The 17,220-nt window shown below is 46.8% G+C and overlaps 2 protein-coding genes across 28 annotated transcripts in view; one reads left to right on the plus strand and one right to left on the minus strand.

Moving 5' to 3' along the window:
* PPIP5K1 (diphosphoinositol pentakisphosphate kinase 1) overlaps window positions 1-8,928 on the minus strand; it is a 41,084-nt gene extending 32,156 nt beyond the window's left edge. For 18 of the 26 annotated variants that reach the window (XM_079768348.1, XM_079768343.1, XM_079768340.1 and 15 more), the window contains exons 1-9: window positions 4,854-5,675; window positions 4,406-4,583; window positions 3,491-3,686; window positions 2,971-3,061; window positions 2,651-2,736; window positions 2,157-2,311; window positions 1,939-2,040; window positions 1,314-1,475; window positions 1,076-1,197 (exon numbers count right to left, since the gene is read on the minus strand). In XM_079768348.1, the coding sequence (XP_079624474.1) occupies window positions 1,076-1,197; window positions 1,314-1,475; window positions 1,939-2,040; window positions 2,157-2,311; window positions 2,651-2,736; window positions 2,971-3,061; window positions 3,491-3,686; window positions 4,406-4,555 (1,064 nt within the window). In that variant the 5' untranslated portion in view covers window positions 4,556-4,583; window positions 4,854-5,675. Of the gene's footprint in view, window positions 1-1,075; window positions 1,198-1,313; window positions 1,889-1,938; window positions 2,041-2,156; window positions 2,312-2,650; window positions 2,737-2,970; window positions 3,062-3,490; window positions 3,687-4,405; window positions 4,584-4,803; window positions 5,676-5,736; window positions 6,383-7,644; window positions 8,385-8,899 lie in introns of those variants that run through there. The other 8 variants (XM_079768339.1, XM_079768357.1, XM_079768350.1 and 5 more) reach the window with 8 other exon arrangements.
* Window positions 8,929-11,065: 2,137 nt separating this feature from the next.
* Window positions 11,066-16,945, plus strand: CKMT1B (creatine kinase, mitochondrial 1B). 2 transcript variants are annotated; one of them, XM_079769515.1, is made up of 10 exons: window positions 11,066-11,156; window positions 11,942-12,262; window positions 12,969-13,167; window positions 13,371-13,466; window positions 13,860-14,081; window positions 14,229-14,314; window positions 14,442-14,565; window positions 16,154-16,288; window positions 16,476-16,601; window positions 16,815-16,945. In XM_079769515.1, the coding sequence occupies exons 2-10, from the start codon at window positions 12,114-12,116 to the stop codon at window positions 16,929-16,931; spliced, it is 1,254 nt and encodes a 417-aa protein (XP_079625641.1). In that variant the 5' UTR covers window positions 11,066-11,156; window positions 11,942-12,113; the 3' UTR covers window positions 16,932-16,945. The 2 variants fall into 2 exon arrangements, with proteins under 2 accessions (XP_079625641.1, XP_079625642.1); XM_079769516.1 differs by having other exon boundaries at window positions 11,078-11,161.
* Window positions 16,946-17,220: the final 275 nt, after the last annotated feature.

Below are 17,220 nucleotides of genomic sequence, written 5' to 3' on the forward strand. Positions count from 1 at the left end.
AGAACTACACATAGGAATGAAGCTCACAAACACTAGCACATTGTAGAAAAATACATTAATAGTCTAAAAGCATGCAAACCCTCCACATATTTGTAATAGAAATATTAATACATGTATGAGATTAACAAACACAAAATACCTTTGGATGGGAAGAAGGGATATAATTAGTGAGATGGAGGGACCTCAATGATATCCTTAATATTTTATTTTATTTTTAAATACATTTTTATTGATTTTATAGAGTGTAAGGGATGGAGATAGAAAGATAGAAACATAGATGAAAGAGAAACATTGATCAGCTGCTTCCTGCATGACCTCTACTGGGGATCGAGCCTGCAAATGGGGCATGTGCCCTGATTGGTAATCGAACCATGACCTCCTGGTTCATGGGCCGATGACATTCAACCACTGAGCCACAGTGACCAGGCAATATTTTACTTTTTTAAAAAATTATTTTTATTGATTTTAGAGAGGAAGGGAGAGGGAAAGAGAGAGAAAGAAACATCAATGATGGGAGAGAATCATTGATCAGCTGCCTCCTGCATATCCCCTACTGGGGATTGAGCCCGCAACCCAGGCATGTGCCCTTGGCCGGAATGGAACCTGGAACCCTTCAGTCCACAGGCCGACGCTCTGTCTACTGAGCCAAACTGGCTAGGGCAATATTTTACTTCTTCTTCTTCTTCTTTTTTTTTTTTAATATTTTACTTCTTAAGCTCAATGGTGAATACATGGAAACTTACCATATTCATCATTTCTTATACATTTTTAAATGTTTTAAATATTATGTGATGAATTTTTTAAAAGTCAAGTTGTAAACAGTATTACAATATGATTACATTTAATACAATAAATATAATTTGTTTACACCTGGCAGAAAAACACATCCTATTATGCCTCAGACTGTTAACAGTCATTACCTCTGGGCAGTACAGTTGGGAAGGCAAGAGGGCTGAGGAGCCCTTTTTCTGTTTTCCTTTTGAAAGCATTTTTATAATATTTAAATTAAAGTAAAAGCTTTTTAACTCTCTTCCCTAAGCTCATTCTTCCCAGCCCAAACCACTGTGTCCCTTACCCCAGAATCTTGGCACAGTCATCGTAGTATTTCATCGAATTCTTGACAAAACTGAAGCCATTGACATCACATACAAAGGAATGACCATTGGCACGAAGAAGGTCAAAACCACACACTGTTTGCTGCATGCAGAGCAAAGAGGCAAGATGAGAACAATGGAGCCATTTTTCCCTCCCAGATCCCTGCTCCTATCTGTCCCCTTCATTACACAGCAGCCCTCACCCCCATAAGCCTTTACCTTAAAAGCTACACAGACTTTCCTGGCCACCAGCTTTTCCATGGCAGTCAGCATGACTGGATATCGAATCTCTTTTCCTTCACTGTCTCGTTCGACCTTCCCATCCAAAGCTGGAGATTTTCTGGCTTCAGCATGGGCATAGTCTGGCCCCACTGTATATACCTGCAGGTACATAGCATCACTGAGTATGCCCACAGCGCACCCTGTATATGAGAAGACAATATGAGCACTAGGTCTGTACACTAGTTTCAGAGTAAAAAACCAAAAACAAAACTAAACTACACCCTAAGTATTAAGAACAAGGAAACTGACACTTTTCTTACTGAGCCCTACTGAAGTATTATTATGAAAGTTTCTCCTAGGGATTCCAGCACTATCATCCTTATTAAGAAATAATTTACTAATTTTATATCATCTTCCATGTCACCCTTGCCCTTGCTATGATAGTAACAATTTAACAATTTAAATATCTACTTCCACCACTTGTTATCTTCACCTGAATATGAAAGCCACTCACATTCACCCTTTATTTCCTATGACACCTTCCACATGCTTCCACTTGCTCCCCAAGTCCCCATCCCACCTAGACATTTATAACCTCTTAAATCCCTATATCCACCATAACCTTGACATCTGTGCCATCTGTTGGCATAAATTCCTCATAGATGTATGACCCTGTCTTTCGGACGCTGCTCTCAGGAGAATAAACGCTGCTTCGGCTGCCGATCTTTGGAAGGAAAAGGAAGAAAAAAAGAATGTTGCCTCTACTTTGTCCCCAAATCCTCCAGCTCCCCCTCCCCACAACCTCATTCTTGTCCTTCAACTGTTCTGATTCCCCCATACCTTACGAAAGAGGCGCTGGCTTCCTCCTCCAGCTGAGCTGGGGTAGTAGATGTAAACATTGTGGTCCTCTGCACTCACGGGCTTCTCCACAAAGGGCTTGGGAAAGACAGCTCCATTTACCTCTACCTGGTCTTCACCTTCTATTAGGTTGCACTCTGAAAAGTAGGTATGCGGTCATTCCTAGGGCCTAGAATTGTAGAATACTTCCAACTCCTTTTTCTTCAAGTTTTCATCCTTATAACCCTCAAGTTTCTATGACCATATCTTAGTAATAAATGTGGTAACATCTACGGTATATGGTATATAGACATAATAATATCTATAGAAGAGGTCCAAGGCTAAGTCCAAAGACCCATGGCTCTAACTCTACCCATAATCTAATAACCAAAGCTCCACTCAGATGGGTGGTACATAGGAGATGTCTAGAGGATGGAGAACTGGGCTAAGTCATAGAAAGCAAGGCAGGGCAGGACTGGACAAGACCAGGTACTCACCCTCAGGCCTGGCAGGGTCACGGTTGAGCACAGCATATCGAGGCAGATCAATACCCTCCTCCTGCAGGATCCGGTACACCTCCCTCCTGTCACCCCCCGGAATAAATTAGCTGGGAGAGGTGGGGATGGTTACTATGGGGAAGGGCTGGGGATTTCATATGCTTAAGAACTGGGAATGGCCAGGATGTAGAACTCAAGAGGGTATGGTACAAAAATTAAGCATGTTTGTTTGACTCTGCCCCTCCCAGAGTGGGTTCTCTAAACAGGCATGATCTCAGGGCCACCCACCCACCCACCCACCAGTTAATAGAAAGGTATACCTATCCTGGATGTAATACTGCATAGCCAGGTCATTGATAAGAAAGGGGTTTCGAAGCTTGGAGTAAGCAACAGCTTTGTCCAGAGGAAAGCCTGGGATGGAGAAAGGAAGTAGAGACCAAAAGAAAGAAAGTAAAACAGAGTGGGGGAAAAAAAAAACAAGAGAAACAGACATATTAAAGCTATTAGTTGCCATTGAGCTCCCCTACCCATCCATTCCATCTCTTATCCTCTGCCCAACTTCCCAAATCTAGAGTATCCATCAGGAAAAAAATAAAAAAGAAATTATTTTTAGGGTCCCTCGAGATCCTAAGAGCTGTAGAGCTGTCCCAAGGTTCAAATATGGGCTTTACACTACCTGCAGCAACTCCCCAAAGATGTAGGAAAAACAAACCCCTTTGCACTGCTCTCTGGTGTGTCAGGAAGAACTAAAGGCTTCTTTACTAACTGACAGTAAGAACTTCATTTCCCAGTCCAACATTCCCAACACCATTCCTTCCCATTTCCTTCCCAGACCCTAACCTTTGGAGTGGAAAGAAATGAGGCAGTGGCAGGATGGCCAGTTTTCCACAGGTTCATTGAGGATCACATCTTCTCCCAGGATAATAACAGTCAGGTAGTCAAATCTGCAGAGTCTCTCTAGGATTTGGGTCATTGGCTTGGACTTGGATTTCTTCGTCATGGCACAGATGCCAACAATGATCTGAGGCTCAGGAGGCTACAGAGAGGAAGTGCTGTCAGGAACTCAGGAACCTCCCACCTGGACCATCCCTATCAGGGAACACTGTCTCATCGCCTTAGGGCCGTGGTCGGCAAACTGCGGCTCGCGAGCCACATGCGGCTCTTTGGCCCCTTGAGTGTGGCTCTTCCACAAAATACCACGGCCACTGAAAAGTAGGTATGCGATCATTCCTAGGGCCTAGAATTGTAGAATACTTCCAACTCGCCCTGGGCGAGTCTATTTTGAAGTGGCGTTAGAAGAAAAGTTTAAGTTTAAAAAATTTGGCTCTCAAAAGAATTTTCAATCGTACTGTTGATATTTGGCTCTGTTGTCTAATGAGTTTGCCGACCACTGCCTTAGGGCACAGAGTTTCTTGCCAGGACTTTGGACCCAGGGAGTAACAGTTGTCTCCTAACTTCCATCTTAGATTGGGGTGCCTGTAGGGATTCCTACTGCTATTGCCTTTCCATGTAGGAAATGTGCGCTTAGGCAGAAGAGCCAGAGAACCAGTAACCCTGAGAAAACAGGTAGGGGCTCCAAAGGGAGGCAATCCAACCATTCTCCACTCCTCCTCCTCCTAACCAGGAGAGGGCCTGTTCATGAGAGGGAGTCTCTGCATTTGGAAAGAATAGCAAGATGTCTCCATCCAAATGGAATTTCAATTCTTTATAACAAGGGGTCCCAATACCAAATCACATCCTTTTCTCTAGTCTTACCATTTCATCCTCCTCATCCTCAAGGAGCTCGCTGTCACTGTCTTCTGTCCTCATGCCTATTCGATGCCGGGTGCCCAGCCCCTCATCTCCAGCTCCAAGGAAGAAGTGGGCTGTAGCACTCCCGCTCTCACTGGTCCGAAATGACCACATCCCCGCCGGAGCACCCACTCATCCCGCTCTGCAGTGGAGAGTATCCCATTAGCTCGGAATCCAAGCCCTACGACAGTAGGTAGGGGTATGGGGTGGGGAATGAGGAAATAAGAGGAAACAACTCGGGAATTAGGGGAAACAAAGGAAGCTATGGTAAAAAGGATCAACAGGAAAGAAAGCACATGGGCTAAGACTTGAGATGACTAGAGATCCATAACAGAAAAGCAAAGTCTCCCTTTTCTGCTCACCCCACCTCCAGCTGTGAGATTGATTAGAGGATCAGCAGATTAACCCTTACAGTGCTGCCATGTCCCTGATTCTGCCAGCAGGAAACACCGTTAACTCTAGTAGCAAATGGGAAAGGCGGTTCCTCGTGGGAGGTTACTGTCGATTCCTATGAGAAAAGGTTAAAGTGACATTTCAAACTCTGGATTCATTCCAAAATATTCCTAGTCCTTCTCCACCTCCCTACAGTAGTGCTGAACTCAGTGACTTAATTCAAGGGCAGAGGAACGAGAGATCAGCTGCATTTGCCCTTAACCCCCATCTTCATTCCTTCCATGGATTAATTAAAAAAAAAACACAAAAAAACCACACACACATTTCTTAAAGGCACCCTATGTTCTAAGCATTATTAGAACAATGAAATTCTCTATTCCCCCTTCTCTCCTTCATCTGCTCCACCTTAAAAAAACAGATGCCCAAGTTCAGAAAATCTGTTCAAGGAAATAGGTCTAATGCTGGTTGTTAGGCTGAGGATACAAGCATCCACACAACAGCCTCCAATCCATTCTCAAACTGAAATTTCCATTTTCTCTCTACATCTGGTACTACAGACCCAAGGTTTCCTCTCTAGGCCAAGGTCCCTCACACCAGAAACTACAATGGAAAAAAAATCCTGCCTAGAGCCATAATCAGTGAGAATATCTTAAGACGTAAACTTGAGTCAGAACAACCTGGCAGCTCTACTTCTGCGTACATATACCTAGAGTAGTGGTGCTTAACCAATTGTGAATATGCTGAGCAGGGGACATCTGCAGGAGACATTTTTGGTTGTCATATCTGGGGAGGTGCTATTGGCATCTAGTCAGCAGATGCCAGAGATGCTGCTAAATATTCTTTATTATTATTATTATTTTAGAGAGAGAGAGAAAGAAACATCAGTTTGTTGTTCCACTTACTTCTACATTCATTGGTTGCTTCTTATATGTGCACTGAACAGGATCAAACCTGCAACCTTGGCATATGGGGATGATGCTATAACCAACTGAGGTACCCAGCCAGAGCCATGCTGCTAAATAGTCTAAAATGCATAGGATATTCCCCCACAACAAAGAATTATCCAGTCCAAAATGTTAGTAGTACCAAGGTTGAGAAACCCTGCTGTAGAGAAACTCTCTCACATAAGATATGTGCAAAGATGCTCATAACCTCACTGTTAATAATGGGGAAAAATAAAAACAACTCAGATGTCACAAGTAGAAGCATGGATAAATACAATGTAATATACACAAATGATAGACTAATAGCAATTTTTTAAAAACATCGGCCCAGCCAGTGTGGCTCAGTGACTGAGCATTGACCCATGAACCAGGAAGTCATGGTTTTGATTCCCAGTCAGGGCACATGCCCAGATTGTGGGCTCAGTCCCCAGTAGGGGTGTGCAGGAGGCAGCTGATCAATGTTTTTCCTCTCATCACTGCTGTTTCTCTCTCTCCCTCTCCCTTTCTCTCTCTGAAATCAATAAAAACATATAAAATATTTTTTAAAAAATGAATCAAACATATAGAAATACATGTAGCACAGTTCCATTTGTATAAATAAAAAATATTAGAAATATAAAAACAGACTGGAAAGACAAACATCAAATGCATGATAGTGGTTACCTCTCAGGCGAGGAAAGAATGGAACTGACAAGAATTTGAATGGAACGTCACAATCCTATCTATAATGTTTATTTCAATTTTTAAAATCTGAAGCAAATATACAAAGGTATTAACATTTATTAACACTAAATTATGGGGATATGGATATCTATTACTTTTTTCCCAAAAATAAAATTGAGTCACACACACATCAGTCATTTTTTCCACATTCTCCAAAAGGTCTCAAAAATACTGATTCTAGAAAGCCACAAACTCCTTAAGTAAGTGGATTAACTTAGTCTTATGGAATTTTAAATAGTCTTCAATAAGAATTACTTTATGTATTTTTATTTAAACCCTTCCATTACAAGTGGGAGTTGCAGGTTTTTTTCTTTTTAAAAAAATATATTTTTATTGATTTCAGAGAGGAAGGGAGAAGAGGGAGAGAGAGATAGAAACATCAACGATGAGAGAGAATCATTGATCTGCTGCTTCCTAAACACACTGCACTGAGGAATGAGCCTGCAACCCAGGCATATGCCCTTGACAAGAATTGAACTGGGGACCCTTCAGTCCACAGGCCAACACTCTATCCACCGAGCCAAACCGGCTAGGGCATTTTTTTTCTTTTTTTTAGAACTTTGCCAGTGGGGGTTGCCGTTTTGATTAGAAAGTTACAGTTAACCTTTACATAAAGCTAGACCTTTCCAGTCTTCACCATCCACTTGTCTCCCTTGCTCAACCATCCCGGGGGCACAACATTCTCCTTGGACTTAATAGTTCCAATTGTGCACTGAATGCCTTGTACACTCCCCTCCTGATTAATAGGCTATTTCTTTGAACTCCTTTTCAGTGACCTGACCCAATTTTCATGACTTGTGGCATTCCCAAGGTCCCTGCAGAGTTTCAGCAAGTGGAACTTGGTTGCAATCTTTATCTTTTCTCTGAAGCAGGAGCTTTTTCTCCTAAGATGTCTAACCTTTCACCCTTTCTTACACTACGTCCTTCCTGTTTTTTTTTTTTTTGTTGTTGTTGTTTTTTTTACTGAATATACACAATCATGTTCTTGAAGTTCTATTGCAACTCTATAACAGGAGATGGTAATAGGAGGAAGGAGAGTCTGTTTACAGGAGAGATGAGAGGTCTAAATTCATAGTTAACAAAGCAAAAATAGAAGCCTGACAGAAATAGATATGAAATAAGCGAGGACTTATTTAGATGTACCTTTGGGAGAAGCTGGGCCTTAATGTGGTGTTCCAAGAGCCACCCCCCTGCTTTCTGTGCTCTTCTCCCATTCCCTCTCACGCAATACTTCGTTGCGAGAAAGAAAAGAAAACTTCAGAGTCTACATTTGGTTAAAGGGCTGTCTTACTCTGGCCAGTTTCCCTGGAAAGGAAAGGAAAGGAGGGAGGGAAGGACGGAGGGAGGGAGGGAGGGGATAAGTAGGATGGGAGAGGGAGGGGCAGGTGGCAATTTTCTCGGGAACATCTGTGTGAAATCAGATCTGGAGAAGGGGTAGAAGAGAGAGTCAGCTGTGTGACTCCTGTGTCCCTTAGCATTCAGGGCTGCTTGCAGGAGTCCTCCAATTTCCTCAATCACCATCCGCTTGATGGAGTGGAGGGGAAACATCAACACCAAGTCCAGGCAGGAGTACTTCCAGCACAATAAAACTCGGGGCCACCAACACCACCTCCCTCCCAGCTTCCACAGCGGGCCCCGCAGTTCCTTCTGATGCCCTGTTCTCAGTCCTCCTGCTGACACCGCTGCCCCGCGCTGCCGCCCGGTCCTGCGGACCCTCTCACGCACACTGCCTTCTTCCCCAGCTCGCTCAAGCGCCTCTCCCTGGACTCCCCGACCCACGCCCATCCCTGAACGGCGAATCCAAATAATGACCGAACTCACCTCTCACTCACTAGTTCCCCAGCATTCAACAGTCCTCCCACCCTCAGACGAGTCGCCACACTTGGTCCCATATTTCCGTGGAACCCTCAGTGACCACCTCCCCACCCCCCCCAAAGGCTGCCTGAGCCCCAGTCTTTCCTCCCAGGAGCCCTCTCCACGCACCTCCTCCCTCGGCAACCACCCCTTCCTCCAGCTGACCCTCCGGGCTGACTGCACTCCCACTCCTCCTCCCGGACTCCCCCCGCGACCTTCCCCCGCGCCGCCTGCGCGCCTCCCGCAGGCCCTCCCGCGCGCCGCCGCTCCCGCCGCCCCCTCCTCGGTCCTCTCCCAGCTGCCGCCGCGGACCCCTACCGCCCGCCGAGCCTGACCCCACTAGCCTTTGCCCGCCCCCGCCTGCCGCGAGCACTGTCCCCCCGCTGACATTGAGGCCTCTCCGCTGGGTCTCCTTCCACAGCGGCCCCCAGCGGGGCCTCACCGCAGCCCTGAGCACCGACCAAGCCCACTCTCCCCAGCCCACCCGCTCCGATACCGCCCCCAGCCCCCAGCCACTCCCCCACCGCCCCCGGCCCGCACTCACCCGCCTCCCCGCGCTCGCGCAGCCGAACCTGCCGGCAGCGACACCTGACAGCGGCCCAATCAAAGCGCGACTTCTCTGCGGTGCCACCAATCAGCGGAGGGCGCGCACCGGCAGCAGAGTCAGGCTGCGTTGGCCGGCGCTTCTGCGCGGGGGAGGGTGGCCCCTAGCGGCTCTGTGGGGGAAGTGCAACCTGATGCTCCGATTTCTAACTGCGTCGCCACAATTCAGATGCTGCACTTGCCAGTGATACAAAGAAGCGGGGGGTGAAAGCAACAGGCAGAGGAAGAGGAAGAGTTTGTGTCGTTGCACCTCCCGGAGGACAAAACCTCGTCTTCTTTTCGTTTTACAAAAAAACAAAAACGGCGTATGATATTAGTAGAGATCCAATAAATATAAGTTAACAATGTTAACGAGTGAAGAAGTCAAGTAAATGGGTGGACATGGAAGACTGAACAAGTTGATTCCTTTCTCCTCACTTTGCTTGTTCCCTGTCCTCTAGACTTGACCCCTGGCCTTGCTTGTAATAGCTGTGCAGCCTTGGACAAGTTACTGAACTTCCTTCAGCCTCCGTTTTCTCATCTGTAAAAGAGTGGGATTAAAAACCTAACTCGTAGGGTACTAATTATGTTAAAGCATTTTGTATATGTTTGTATTATATTTGCAGCCTCACGTAGATTTCCCTGATCAAAACAATTCCAAGTTCATTGTTTCTTCCGGCACCCTTTGAAATCATACCACTTTTCCAGTCAGGCGCATATTATACTGACCCCAAGGCTTCCCAAAAGGGATAGAGGTGATTTTAATGACTGGCCCTGAGAGAAATAGGAACCTCCTTAGTTCATGCTCGGGCTCATATCCCTTCTACCACTCCAACCTTTCAAACAAGTTATTAAAGCATCTTGTAGGTAATTAACATGTCTTCTCATTCTCCTGAAAATGTAGACTCAGTCTCTAGTCAGCCATTGGAACACTGCAATTCAATTCAATGAAAAAATACACACAAGAGCCCCTTGTAATTGTTAAGTGCTTTATAAATATTGAATATGATTGATAATAATTATTATTAAATGCCATATATTGAGTGGTTTCTTTTTTTAAGATTTTAAAATTAACTTGAGAGAGAGAGGATGTGGGGGAGGGGGAGACAGAAACATGGATGCTTTTTCCACTTATTTATGCATTCATTGGTTGATTCTTGTATTTACTCTGACTGGGGATCGAACCCACAACCTTGGCATATTGGAATAATGCTCTAGCCAACTGATCTACCTGGTCAGGGCTTGAGTGATTTCTTTACTCCTCTAGGCAATCCTTGTTTTTCCTTCTGTAATTCTCTCTTCCTACTGCCTACCTCTTTAATTTAGTAACTGCCCTCTCAATCAAAAAACCCTACTGTTCTGGAAGATTATCTCCCTCCTTTATCAGGGTAAATATACACCCTGTAATAATATTTGCTTGCTCATAGCTACTCCTCAATCTAGGTAATGAGCCCCCACAACACAGGTAACGTTTTGCGTGTCTCTCCAAGTGTTACTGTACTTCAACTGCAGAATTCGATAATTGCTCTTTTACCAGGAGGAAAAGGAGTTAAGTGATGGAACCAAAAGAGAGGTGAAGAAAATGAAGAAAGCAGGAAAAGGAACACAAGGAAAGCCTGAGAAGAATGAAGGGGATGAGAGTATAGATAGGGGTGGGGTGAAAGGAATATCTCTTCCTCAGATACTCTCCCCCCAGATTTTTAAGCATCTTACTGTCTTGTGGATACACCAAGAAAGCCGAGGGAAGGCACTAATGCCACCATGACTACCCCACCTTAACTGACCCTCCACACTGAAGTCCCACATCTCTATTTCAGCTCCAACCTTTATTCTCCTTTCTGCCAGGACAAAAGTCAAGTCACACCCAAGTCACACTTGGAACTGTAGGAATAAAGCCTTCTTAAATCTAAGGAAAGAGGGGGAGACGGAGGACCAAAGGGAAGGTGGAGATTCCCTGGAGACCTCGTGCCCTTGGACACCACTCCCCCCTCACACCCTGGATTAAACAGCATTAGGGAGACAAGAGAGGAAACACACGTGGCGAACGGAAACCTGTGCCCGCCTGTTCCATTCCTACACCCAATCATCTCACCACACCCTGCAACTCACCTTATAATCCACGCCAGCCCAGGAACTGGGAGCTACAGAGAAGGGAGAGGAGGAAGAGGAAACTAGCAACTCCCTGCCCAACCCCAGCCTTACCTCCGTGCAACCAACAGGTAAGGTAAGCAAGGGGGTCCTGTGAGCAGCCTGGAATAGACTGCTGAGAAGGAAAAGATCAAAGGTGAACCAGGGGATGGGAAGGAGGGTGGTGGAGGGGAAAAATGTGGGGGGTTCCTAAGAAGTGTAGGCAGGCCATAGCAGAGCTTCAGATTAGGGGGCAGGGTCGGGGTGGGGGAACACAGCATCGATCAGGTGGGAGTTCATGTTTCCCTGATTCTTCTCCACCTTGTAAGGAGAGTACAGGTATGAAGGGAGGCGCCTTGGTTCTCTTCCTGGTTCTGAAGGGAAGGTGACCTTGAACCAGCGGGTGTCTTTCCCAGTCTCTGCCGCTAACTCTGTGCTTTCTCCGTGTTTTCCTCTGGTGTCTGTCTGTATCCCCCGGTCTCCCCGGGGCTCCCTCCCCTGGGAAGACGGAGAGGCTGCTGGGGGCAGACTGAAAACAGAGAAGAGGTCGGGCACTGTCACCCTTTCACACCCCCAGAGTGACGAATCGAGTTTCCAATTAAACCGAGCGGCTTGGGGGAAGGGTGTTCGAACAGACCCCTTGGGTGCTGTTCCTCGACTTGGTGCTGAAATCTGGGCAGCCTTATCCCAGGGGCGCCAATCCCCGGTCCCTCTGGCCCCCCTAATCTACCAGGCGGTGGCCGCCTACCTCTGTCTGTCTCCGCACACCTAGCGCGGTGGCAGGCGGAAGGCGGGGTCTGGGTGAGCCCCACCCCTGGAGACTGCGGCTGAGGCCTCCCTCTCCTCCTCCCGCTAGCTCATTGCGCCTTTCCTGCAGGCTGGTCGCTACCGGCTCCCACTCCAGCCTTCATCCCGGGCCCCATTTCGGCTCCAGCCTTGCACCCAGCAGTTCCGGCCCGCAGTCCCCCTGGTGGCATCCTCCCTCCCGGTTCCCGCCCTGCTCCTGCTCCTGCTCCTGCGCTGACATTCCGTAGCAGGATCCTCAAGCCATGGCCGGTCCCTTCTCTCGTCTGCTGTCCGCCCGCCCCGGGCTCAGGCTCCTGGCTTTGGCTGGAGCTGGGTCTCTAGCTGCTGGATTTCTGCTCCGCCCGGAACCTGTACGAGCCGCCAGTGAACGACGGAGGATGTATCCCCCGAGGTATCAGTGTCTGAGCCCCCACCCCCGCCCCGGGAAGTGGTGATGGGAACGAAGATGGGGATGGAGATGAGGACCGGGTAACAGAGAAGGGCTATAACCACGAAGGCTCTAGAGTGGGGTGCTGTACAGTCTGGAGACCTCCCTCTGGGGTCCTGCCCTGAGCCTGCTCCTGCCCTGACATTCGGTAGCAGGATCCTCAAGCCGTGGCCTAGTGCTGAGTGGGTGGGGGTGGAAGCTAAAACCACAAGGCCAAAGCATTCCTGGGGACCTGGAACCTGCAGTCTCTACCCACAAGACCAGCTCTGGTCCAGTGAGTTCTGGTTGCATCTCTGTCCAAATCCCTAATGGAGAGATCAGGAACTATCCTTTTTGATCTCTTTCATCTCCTTTTCTTGTTATTCTCCCCCATTTCCTAAATTTCCTCCTTAGTCTTTCCCCTCCCCCATTCTCAATATTGTGCTCAAGGGATGAAAGAATTGAGCAGATCTAGGAGAATTGAGCTGGCCAGCCAGAGGAAGCTAGAACTGCTGGGAAAGAATAGACCCTGAAATCCCTAATGAGATTACCAAGGTTTAGCTTCCTTATAGTCTGCCCTCCTCCCAAGGAGGACAGCCAGACACAGCTAATTGGACAGCTCCTGGCTGACTGCACTAGGTCTAGCCCACCTGTGCTCTCCCTCCATGGTTACTGGGTACCCCCTCCCTAGTGCTGAGTACCCAGACCTCCGAAAGCACAACAACTGCATGGCCAGTCACCTGACCCCAGCAGTCTATGCCCGGCTCTGCGACAAGACCACACCCACTGGTTGGACGCTAGATCAGTGTATCCAGACTGGCGTGGACAACCCCGGCCACCCCTTCATCAAGACTGTGGGCATGGTAGCTGGAGATGAGGAAACCTATGAGGTAGGGGGCCCTCAGAGTTTCCCTGGTGATCCAACTCATCTTCCCAGTAATCCCAGCTCCTTCCCCATGAAAACCCCTCACTTACCCTTGAAACTGATCCATCTATACTTATGTTTTCTGACCCAGTGAAATCAATCCACATTTAAAGCCTAGGAGGGGATGCCCCCTCCCTAACCATCTTCTTCCTCCTAATTCCCCTTCAGGTATTTGCTGAGCTGTTTGACCCTGTTATCCAAGAACGACATAATGGATATGATCCCCGGATAATGAAACACACCACTGACCTGGATGCCAGTAAGGTGGGTCAAATGTTCCACTTTTGATTTGCATTGCCTTATGTACAACATTCTGTTTCTTCAATCCTTAATTATCTTTTGACTTGTGGTCATTATACTGCTGAGCTTTCAGTCTTGGTGTGGAGAAAGGATGTGCTTTAAGCAGCAGACATGAAGAAGAGAGGGTGTTTGAGAATGACCACACTGCAGGGTGAGCAGTTTGGGGGAGGGATCATAATGCCCTCTTCAGTTGGACTGCTTGCCCAATGGACTTCTCCTTCCAATGCATGCAATGAGGACTCCTCTATATGGTCACCCTAAGACTAGGAAGAGAATGTCAGGAATCTGTTCTTCTCCAAGGCCCCCTGTTCCCATCTATTGTGTTTGTGATTTATATTAATTTCTCTTATTCCACAGATCCGTTCTGGCTACTTTGATGAGAGGTATGTATTGTCCTCAAGAGTCAGAACTGGCCGAAGTATCCGGGGACTCAGTCTGCCTCCAGCTTGCACTCGGGCAGAGCGGCGAGAGGTGGAACGTGTTGTGGTGGACGCACTGAGTGGCCTGAAGGGTGACCTGGCTGGTCGTTACTATCGGCTCAGTGAAATGACAGAGGCTGAACAGCAGCAGCTTATTGATGTGAGGGGCCTGGAGAGAGTGCTAGGTGGGGGGGACCAGATGGAAAGGAGAGTCAGAGGGCAGGCTGGGCCAGATGGGATAGATGGGCTTTGAGAGGCCTAGGGGCTACTGTAAGAGTTCTTAAGCCAAGTCCCTTTATCTCCCCAGGACCACTTCCTATTTGATAAGCCTGTATCCCCATTGCTGACTGCAGCAGGAATGGCTCGCGACTGGCCGGATGCTCGTGGGATCTGGTATGAGGCTTACCTTATCTCTTGTCACCATATCCCTATAAGTGCCTTTTGCCCCTCTTCCTCCGCCCCGCCCCCCCATTCTTGCCCTGTCTATTGACCTCTGTCCTTCCTTCTCTCCTGCCTTCAGGCATAACAATGAGAAGAGCTTCTTAATCTGGGTGAATGAGGAGGATCATACCCGGGTCATCTCCATGGAGAAGGGTGGCAACATGAAGAAAGTGTTTGAAAGATTCTGCCGAGGCCTCAAAGAGGTTGGACAAGAGCGTATAAGGGAAATAGGTGGGGGGACATAAGAAAAAACAAAATGCTAGCCCATGTAGATTCACCATATAAGTTATCAACCAACCCAGGACACTTTTGATAGTAAAAGAGATCACCATCAATTACTCCAGGACAACAGGTATAAATCAAAGCTGTCCAAGGGATACCAGGATATATGGTCAGGAATCTAAAAAAATAAATAAAGCAGTTATCAGATAATCTGAAGAAAAAATAATAGATGGTGGGTCAGTGCCTGGGGTGTATGGTGTGGGATGTGCAGATAAGGAAAAGGTTTGAGCCTGGATTGATGTATGGAACAAGAGATTGGTGTGTTCATGATTCTAATGTAACCACTCAGTTCTGAGCCGAGGTAGGCCTCACCTTTGGATTCTGTCATTCCTGCTAAAGTATCATGTCTAAGTTTTAAACTGAGAGGGAGAGGGAGTTGGAGAAAAGGTGGAGGATCAAGTTCCAGAATATGTGGCTCTACATGAAGGGTTGAACTGAATCCTCAATCCTATGTGGATTGGGTTTCCATATTCAATTCTAGATTAGAAATTCCCATAAACCCAATTCTTACTGTATGTTCTCATATATACAGTTCTATTTTGGACTTAAAAAAGAGAGAGCTCTTCTTCCTTTTATATTCTAGCTGGGAAATTTCTACTGTTGTGTTTTTTTTTGTCAAGTAATAGATAACATACTGATTGTAAGTGGGTAGGGAAGTACTTAAGTACCTCAGCTTCCTCATCTATAAAATTGGGATAATAAGACTTCCTACATTTTAGGTTGTTGTGGGGATTAAATGAGATAATGCATGTAAAATACCTGGCCCATAGTAAATGTTCAATAAGGTTTAGCGGCTGTTGTTATTCTAGATAGAAGGGTTTCCCCATGTTCAGCATGTAAAATATCCCCTGATGTCATGATTCTTTCTGAACGATGAACAGGGTCCCCTTTGCTCATGTTAGGTGGTGGTGTTAATGTCCACCAGTCTGGCGGATCCCATCTCTTCAACTGTAATGGTCATCTTCATGACTAGGATACTTAAGTGAAACAAAAACACCCTAACACCACCTGGCACACACACATACCTGTAAGTCTGGGCCTTCTACACTTTTTCTCTGCTTTCTGGTATGAACTTCTTCCACAGCTAACAGAAGGCTCTCTTGCCTCTTCCTGTTGCAAAGCCTACATTTTCCTTTTCTGTCTGAAAGAATCCTCCCAAGTTCTAGGCTCATTAGCAAAACAAAGATAACCAATGCATGCAGAGCTCATTGAATAATCAACTCTTTCTCAGTTCAGTTCAACACCTCTGGACCATCCTAATGCATCATTCCCTCAAGTTTCTCTTCTTCAACACACAAGGTATTTTTCTGCAATCTCATCATTATGGGCTTACTTTATATGCAAGATAATAACAAACCATTTCTGCAAAACAAACAAAACCCTGGACAGGGCCATTCTTTCACATCCCAAATTTCTGGTCCTAGACCTATTTCTAGAGTCCTGTGAATCTAGCTACAGGAGTGTCCACATATTCCTGACTTTTCACTAACAGAGCCTTTGTGAACCCAGGTGGAACGGCTGATCCAGGAGCGTGGCTGGGAGTTCATGTGGAATGAGCGTTTGGGATACATCTTGACCTGTCCATCTAACCTGGGCACTGGACTACGAGCAGGAGTACACATCAAACTGCCTCTGCTAAGCAAAGTAAAGGAGTTGTGGGATTAGAGAGGGGTGTGAGTGAGGAAGGTGGCTGTGTGTGGATGAGGGAGTGGGCACTTTGGAAAGGAACCAGACACATTGGGAAAGAGCTCTGAACAGGTTCAGGGCCCTCTCAGGTAGAACTAATCTCTGTCTCTATTCACCCTGCTCCCAATCCCTGTCTCCCTTCTAGGATAGCCGCTTCCCAAAGATCCTGGAGAACCTAAGACTCCAAAAGCGTGGTACTGGAGGAGTGGACACAGCTGCCACAGGCAGTACCTTTGACATCTCTAATTTAGACCGACTGGGCAAATCAGAGGTGAGATCTTCAGGGATTAGGGTGAGGGGAGGTATAATTCTGTGGGGTTTGAGATATAACAGTGAGTGAGTCTCAGGAATTTAATAGAATCTGAAATAAAAATCAAGTTGAGTGGGGAGGCAATTGGAAATGAGTTCTCAAAGCAGGCAAATCAGTGCTAAAGAAAGAAACTCAGGTTGTGGGAAGCAGAGATCAAGGGTTCGTGTCCTTTAGGTGGAGCTGGTGCAACTGGTCATCGATGGAGTAAACTATTTGATTGACTGTGAACGGCGTCTGGAGAGAGGCCAGGATATCCGCATCCCTCCACCTCTCGTCCACAGCAAGCATTAACTCGCCATCCTCAGCAGATGACTCAAGATCCCCAGGACTTCTGCCCATTCTAATGGTGGCCTATCCTACTTAACCTGGATGCCCCCCACTTCCTGTGTCCCAGTAAAGACACCTTGCTATGCTCCAACTGTCTGTGTTTTTCCTAATGATGGGGTGAGGAGGGAGCAGCCTCCATGAAAGAAAGAGAGGCAATGGGGTTATTTATGATGAAAAGAAACTCCAGACACGGCATGCCAGGAACACTGATTCTCAGCTGGGTGGAAGGCATTAGCATTTTACCCATGTTCCT

This window comes from Cnephaeus nilssonii (genome assembly GCF_951640355.1).
Source record: "Cnephaeus nilssonii genome assembly, chromosome: 4".
In the NCBI taxonomy this organism is placed as follows: Eukaryota; Metazoa; Chordata; class Mammalia; order Chiroptera; family Vespertilionidae; genus Cnephaeus; species Cnephaeus nilssonii.

Coding starts and splice junctions, on each gene's coding strand:
- CKMT1B (XM_079769515.1), top strand. CDS start 12,114: ATGGCCGGTCCCTTCTCTCGTCTGCTGTCCGCCCGCCCCGGGCTCAGG. Junction 14,566..16,153: donor TCTGCCGAGGCCTCAAAGAG/GTTGGACAAGAG, acceptor TTGTGAACCCAG/GTGGAACGGCTGATCCAGGA. Junction 16,289..16,475: donor AACTGCCTCTGCTAAGCAAA/GTAAAGGAGTTG, acceptor TCTCCCTTCTAG/GATAGCCGCTTCCCAAAGAT.